General features: G+C 33.1%; 1 protein-coding gene across 2 annotated transcripts in view; it reads right to left on the bottom strand.

The window, feature by feature from the left end:
* Positions 1–2,746, bottom strand: part of LOC125652399 (cytosolic iron-sulfur assembly component 2A-like) — an 8,135-nt gene extending 5,389 nt beyond the window's left edge. For both annotated transcript variants that reach the window (XM_056165933.1, XM_048881587.2), the window contains exons 1-2: positions 2,604–2,746; positions 507–671 (exon numbers count right to left, since the gene is read on the bottom strand). In XM_056165933.1, coding sequence (XP_056021908.1) covers positions 507–671; positions 2,604–2,664 — 226 coding nt within the window. In that variant the 5' untranslated portion in view covers positions 2,665–2,746. The remainder of the gene's footprint in view (positions 1–506; positions 672–2,603) is intronic.
* Between the last annotated feature and the right edge of the window lie 4,754 nt (positions 2,747–7,500).

Below are 7,500 nucleotides of genomic sequence, written 5' to 3'. Positions count from 1 at the left end.
TTTTCAGGCTGAGTGGTTCTTGAGAAGAAGATTTTTAAAGATTTTTCCTATATATTTGTATGTAAAACTTTGATCCCCTATCGTGGCCCCATCCTACCACCGGGGGCCATGATTTGAACAAACTTAAATCTGCAATATGTCAGGAAGCTTTCAGGTTTTTGCATTTTTGTGATTATCTCCCCTTGGAAAGGGACATGGCCCTTCATTTGAACAAACTTGAAAGCCCTTCACCCAAGGATGCCTTTGGCCATGTTTGGTTGAAATGGGCCCAGTGGTTCATGAGAAGAAGATGAAAATGTGAAAAGTTTACAGACAGACAGACGGACGCCGGACAAAATGTGATCTGAAAAGCTCACTTGAACCTTCGGTTCAGGTGAGCTAAAAAGAGCATGGTGCAATTAAAAAGGGTATGGCACCAGCCAAAAAGGGCATGGTATGGTGCCATGCTAGTTTGCTTTAGATTTAACACTAATTAGAGGATAGAGGTGAATTGTCTGTGAACTTGCCGATTAATGAGGCCAGTGAGCAGTGGGGCACTGTAGGTACAAACACGACTTTCACGAGATAATCCTCTTTCTGTAGACGACTGACAGAGACATCTTCCTCACTGACAACATTGAGGTCTTCCAGAGTCTCTGGCTTCTCGGGGTCAATAATTCCACGGATGAGATCTGAAGTGTATACAGAGCAAAAATGAGCACAAGATCATATTTTGTGTAGTACACTTTAAAAATAGTGATAACAACATAATCCAAAAGATAAATATTGTGAAACACACTTGAAATACACAATTTTGGACTTCAATGTAGATCACTATGTGAATAAAAGGGCCCTTGTCAAGTAGTATTGACCGAAGATACTGTTTTGAAATATGGACCGAGCATACAAAGTTGATACTAGCTGTGTTCGAGTTTGATATAACTTAACATGGGTTCGGAAGTCCATAACCATTTGACCATATAATCACAAGTATATAAATGTCTGAGTAGTACAGTGGTAACAATTGCTTCTCACTTCTGTGACCCGAGTTCAATCCTTGTTATAGCGGTGTTCACCAAAGATCAATAGTATTGTCACATTGCAATGGTTGTACATAATATAATGTCACACTGAAAAACCATATCTCAAGATAGAATACAATGTAGAAAGTTCTGTAATTCTTGTCGACTACATTGTGGTTGTACGTTAGAGGGTATGGTGGTGCAACATCTCACTCAGACACCTATGTATCTATTGGGTACTCCAGCTTCCTTCCACAGTAATGACTCCCTCATCCAAACATTTATACAAAACCACAAAGGACTCTATTGGGAATAAACTCTTGAGCTAGGATTACCCTGGTATCTAGCATTCAATATATTGCATGTAATGTATTTTAAAATCACCTTCACATTGTATGCTATCTCGAGATATGGTTTTACAATGTGACATTACATGCAACACAGTACTTCTGTGACAGTATCAACATCATCTTCTCCTGATGTGGTGACACTTTTTAAACCCAATGTATTTGAAATAACCAACAGAAATGTCTGAATGCTATCAAAATCAGTTATGCTGTTTGATAACAGTTATTTTAACACATGGGTTCACAATTGTAGTTACATGTACATGTAATAAGGATGGTCAGCTGAAATTAATTCACAAAAATTGGGGGGGGGGGGGGGGGGGGATCACGATCACCTACGCTATACAGTTCACAAAAGTTATCATACAAGTAGATATCTTGTTTTGATCAAAGAATTTGATGTCTGTAATTCCTGTCAAAACGTTGAAAGAGTATTTCATAGGACTTGTGTTAATGCAAGTAGGTCTACAAAGCTATCAATTTGGGCAGCGTGACTAATTTGTACTTATTATATTGTAGTATATATGTAGGAAAGAGAGGAGAAAATATTTGCAACAAAAATTGCAAATTAGATTGAATTTTAATGATGATTTTTATATACATCTACTCGTGCCTGTAGTATTTTATTTCTTCCTCTTAGTCTTAATTATGCTTTCGTATCTGTTTAGTCTTGCATGAAATGTTTTGTTTTTATTTTGTATTCTTTTGTTAATCTGTGATATGTCTGTGTATATGTGTACATGCATGCTATGTGTCTTTGATATACATGTATGTGATAGTCGGTTAAAAAGCTCTACAGAGTTTGTGTTTGATTTGTTGAATGTACATGTATATAGTGCCGACTTTAAATAGAATTTACTTTACTTTGGCTGGACCGGGAATCGAACCCGGGACCCCTGCATCACTAGTCAGGTGCTCTAACCATTAATCTACCCAGGCCGATATCCACAGTCCGTATAGCCCTAACTATTACGTATCAAAAATACAGATTGGTGTACAGGTAGCTGTAGGTCCACCTCAAGTTAGTTTCATAGTGCTATATAGCAAAACAGTGAACAAAAAACAAAAAACAAAAAAAAGTTGAGATTTTTGTCAAATGCTTAGGACCAATACACAAAATTGTTTATCCTTTTAACCTGCTTAAAAGTTAAATTATCGTATTAAATTCATGAACACACCCCCTCATGAGCAAACCAATGAAGGACATTCTAATACACTATAACTAACACATCGCAACAATTGTTATACACCGCACCGTAGACTTGTTCCTGCATCTGTTTTAAATCTTCACAGTCATAATCAATAGATTCAGACATCACAAAAACCGCCAGACACAAAACTTAAATCGGTTTATTTACGTCCATCTGCATCGGAGATAAATTCCGGAAGTCCGAACCCGATTGAAAAAAAAGCAAAGAGAATTGGTATCATATTTACACGTATACTGTGTTACATGGTATTGTAATTGTAACAATCCTTTGTTTCTAAGATATAAAGAGTATCTGATTCTTTTGTAGACACATGATCGAGAGGATTAAGTAAACAAAATACAGGATTCTAAAGTAACATTATGACGAAGTATCAAAATATTACATTTTATCTACTGTATGATGTAAATCTTATATATTACATGTATTTAAATCATCGGTTCAAATACATGATTACACTAAACACGATATTTGTAATAATATTCTTTTCTGGATCTTCCGCTCTCGCTCTCTCTCTCTCTCTCTCTCTCTCTCTCTCTCTCTCAGGCAAACGATTAATTTCAAAATCTGAATATTGGGATGAAATGATTGAGAAGTCAATGATTTCAAACTGAAATTGTTATTCACGATCGCTTTGAACATAAAATTTGTCTGCAAATTAAGAGTTTCAGTTCAGAAGTAATGAACATAGATCTTAGAGGTGATTGCAATTTTGACTTAATGAGTTTGTTACATGATACCGGAGCCTGGCGTATTTAAGTATTATCAGGTGGTGTCTTTAAGATATTGCCAGAATAGGAAAAGAATATCAAGATTCAGGTGGAAGTCTTAATTTAGTGAAAACATGTTAGTTATAGACACTCCCCCCCCCCTTTTTTTTTCGATCCAGTTTGCCTCCCCAATGTCAAATACTTGCCGACGCCCCTGTTCTTATATGATAATTTTTTAGTAGTTAATAATTATAAAGGACAATCAAATAAAAAATAATTTTCATCTTCAACACTGGTCTAACAATGGTAGCAAAATCTGTTTTCTCTAGGAATAATAGGATTACAATATCTACTTGTTTCTATGCATATTTAACCGATGTACACTTATTCTTAGATTGTAAGAAAAGAGCGTATACAGATCTATGACGATGTTCTTGTGAATTGAAAGACATAATTTATATATATTCTATGCATAGTTTTTTGTTATCATAGTTGAATAATGTACTATGAAATTAGAGTTTTACACTTTGAGTGTTATTAATATGTTCTAATTCATCAAAAGTTTATTTACAAAGAAAACGTGAGGTCTAAAACATTTTACACAGAATTAACTTTTGGCTCGGATCTTTCACTCAAATCGTGCATGGTTAAAACTATATGAATCGAGATTGTTCCAATTTAACATGCTCATCCGAAATACACGATTGGAGTGAAAGATCCGGGCCAAAAGGGGGTTTATATTTTAGGGCAAGGTAAACTTTAAGTAATATTAGACCCACATCATGTAATAATAACCATGGGTCAAGTTATCACAATTGGAAAAAAAAAATCCTGGTTTTGTCAACTTAATTGTGTAAAATGTGAGTAACTATACTGTCTTTCCATTACTAAGGGAGGGTGTGGAACAAATCTTTCGTACTTTATTTAAATTAATGACCTTGACATCCTGTCTTGAATTAAGGTCACGACACACATTCTCATCATTAGCAACATTTGTGCCATGTTTATTAATTAACAGTGTTACGACCCACAGAAAGGTTTTGACATTTTAAACTTTGAAGTTTGACCAATTGACCTCGGCTCAGGATTGACACATTATTGCCGGTTACCAAACTTTGTGCCAAGTATCGCTGTGGAATGTCTCTTGTTTTCAAAGTTTTAATTTTCAACAGCTATTCTTTACAGTTTTACCGATGATCCTAATCGACCTTGATAAAAAATCTTTGGTTCATGGTCACGACACAGTGTGCAGTCATCATAAAGCAACCTTTGAGCGAAGTATGACTATATTTGTCTCCATTACAAAGTTGCGACTCAGAAAAATCTGGGTTTTTTTTTCTGGTAATGACCATGACCTAGTCATGGCCAAATGATCTTCATTCAGGATTATGATTTATAACATAAGTTAATGAATGTATATATATATATATATATATATATATATAATTATTAAAAAAAAATGTTTATTCGGTATATACATACATACAAACATACATACATAAGATACCAAAGATAACCCATGAAAGCTCGAAAGCTTATTTCCAATGGGGTCCTTTTGATGCACAGATGTTTGCGCCAGGGGGTCATTTATGTGGGAGGAAACCGGTGTATACAATGATTATAATTATGATTTTATATATATATATATATATATATATATATATATATATATATATATATATACATGTATATATATATATATAATTATAATCATTGTATACACCGGTTTCCTCCCAAATCAAAGTTCACCTACGAGTGACATCTCTACACGAGATCACCAACTTCATGGCCAACATGAATTGGAGTCTCTGGAATATCCGGGACTATTTCTCAGCCAAATATTTCTACAATAACACACTGTATTTGCTCCATTTTCTGACTGGGAGAATCTACCGTTATCTACGTTCAAATACGAGGAAGGTGACAATGGTTGTGAGAGGCGCTGGGGTGAACACCAGAAGGGGAAAAGGGCAGGAGGGAGACACCCCCACCCCAAAAAACCTGGAAAAGGACAGTGGAAGTGGACAGGAAGAGCGTAGGATGGAGAAGCCAGAATGAAGTCGAGACGGTAGATGTAGAAAGAGACAGAGTGGTTTGGGGAGAGAAGGGTGTGGCCTTATGCACCTTCTGACTAGGTTGAAGGTCATACTCTTCCTCTTATCAATGTAATTCACTATACAGATAGAATTGTATTACACAGATAGAATTGTATTACACAGATATAATTGTATTACACAGATAGAATTGTATTACATAGATAGAATTGTATTACACAGATAGAGTTGTATTACATATACATGTATATATGCACCAAATGAAATTAACAACAGATGTATTTTCTTTAAGCGTGCTAAAGAATGGATCAGTAAGTATAATGAAAATATTTTGATATGTGGAGATTTCAACTGTGTAAATGATGATAAAAGCGCAATATATTTAAAACAGATGCTAGAAAAATTAGATTTACATGATTTATGGAAAAATGTAAAGGGAGACAAACAAGGATATACATGGTGTAATGGAGAAAATATTCCAACAAGTAGAATTGACTATATGTTATTATCAAAAGATTTTTGTTATTGATATGAAAACATTAAACTTCAGAATATTCCAGGTTCACATTCAAACAAAACAAGGATGTCTGATCACAGGTGCATTGTTTTAACTTTAATTATAAATGAAAACTTACGAGGTCCAGGATATTGGAAATTTAACACATCTTTAATTGAAAATGAAACTTTTACCAGAGAAATGAACAATTTCCTCGTGAATTACATTTTTGATAAAGAAAACTCAACAGAATCATGGGGAAAATTGAAGATGAATATTAAAAATTTCTGTGTAAATTTCTCAAAAAGATTATCCATTTCATACAAAAACAAATAAACTTTATTCAAGAAGAGCTAAGTAAAATAGAAGAGTTGCCTTACGATCAAATTAACATGAATAGAAAAAGAAATCCAGAACATGAATGATCAGAGTTGATTAATAAAAAGACAAAAGGCGCACAAATACGTTATAGGGCAAACTGGATTGAGCAAGGAGAGAAAAATACTTCATATTTCTTAAATCTTGAAAAGAAAAGGCAGATTTCAAATGTAATCAAATCTTTAAATGTTGATAATGTTACTGTAGTTGATGAAGATGAAATATTAGAATCTACATGCAATTTGTTTGAAAAACAATACACATCTAAAAAATAAAATAAAAATCAAATAAATGACTATCTGAATAAGATAGAAGTTTTTAAAAATAGATAAGCATATTATACAATAAACCTATATTTAGAATTAAAAACAACGGATGGATATCTAAAACATGTAATATGAATAGAGGTATAAGACAGGGATGCCCTATTTCGGCAATTTTATTCCTCATCGTTATAGAAATATTAGCTGTTGGTATTAGATCAAACTCAGACATTAAGGGTTTTCAAAAACCTGGTATGACAAACAGCATAAAAATAATACAACATGCTGATGACTGCACCCTTCCTTTAAAAGATAAGATGTCTCTTAAATACTCTTTAGAAGTTATAGAAGAGTTTAGCAAAGTATCTGGTATGAGATTAAACATGTCCAAAACAGAATGTCTTCTAACAGGTCCTTGGAAACATTTATATAAGAAAATAGAAAATGTGGATGTTAGTAATGATTGCATAAAAACACGAGGTGCTTTTATAGGGCATAATAAAGAAATGTGTCAAAAGAAAAACTGGACAAAATTGTAAATGATTTAGAAAAACTCTTTGAGTCATGGAAAAAAAGAAAATTAAAATTTTTTGGTAAAGTGTGTGTAATTAACAGCCTTGCAATATCAAAATTGATATATGTTGGGTCAGTTTTAAACTTTCCCAGTGAATGTATAGTAAAAAAAAATACAAGGTATCTTATATAATTTTATTTGGAATAAAAGAGACAGAATAAAAAGAAATACACAGATTGGTAAAATTATGGATGGGGGTATCGGTATTGTTGATATACTACTAAAATTAAAATCCATAAAAGTACCGTGGAAAAAAAATTTTTAATGCAAAAATAGTTCCTTATATTTATTTGTAGAAAACCTGTGTAAGGAAAGAAATTTTGACTTTGAATATTTATGTAAAACAAATATCACCGATATAAAAATTATAAAATTATGGAAAACTTTCCCATTTTTTACAAGGAAATGCTTATATTTTTTAATGAATGTAAAAAAGTAAAAACTGAACAGAGGCTCAATGCATTATTAA

Source organism: Ostrea edulis, chromosome 5 (assembly GCF_947568905.1).
Source record: "Ostrea edulis chromosome 5, xbOstEdul1.1, whole genome shotgun sequence".
Taxonomy (NCBI): Eukaryota; Metazoa; Mollusca; class Bivalvia; order Ostreida; family Ostreidae; genus Ostrea; species Ostrea edulis.
Note: the sequence above shows the minus strand (reverse complement) of the source record. Positions and strands in the feature narration are given on the sequence as shown.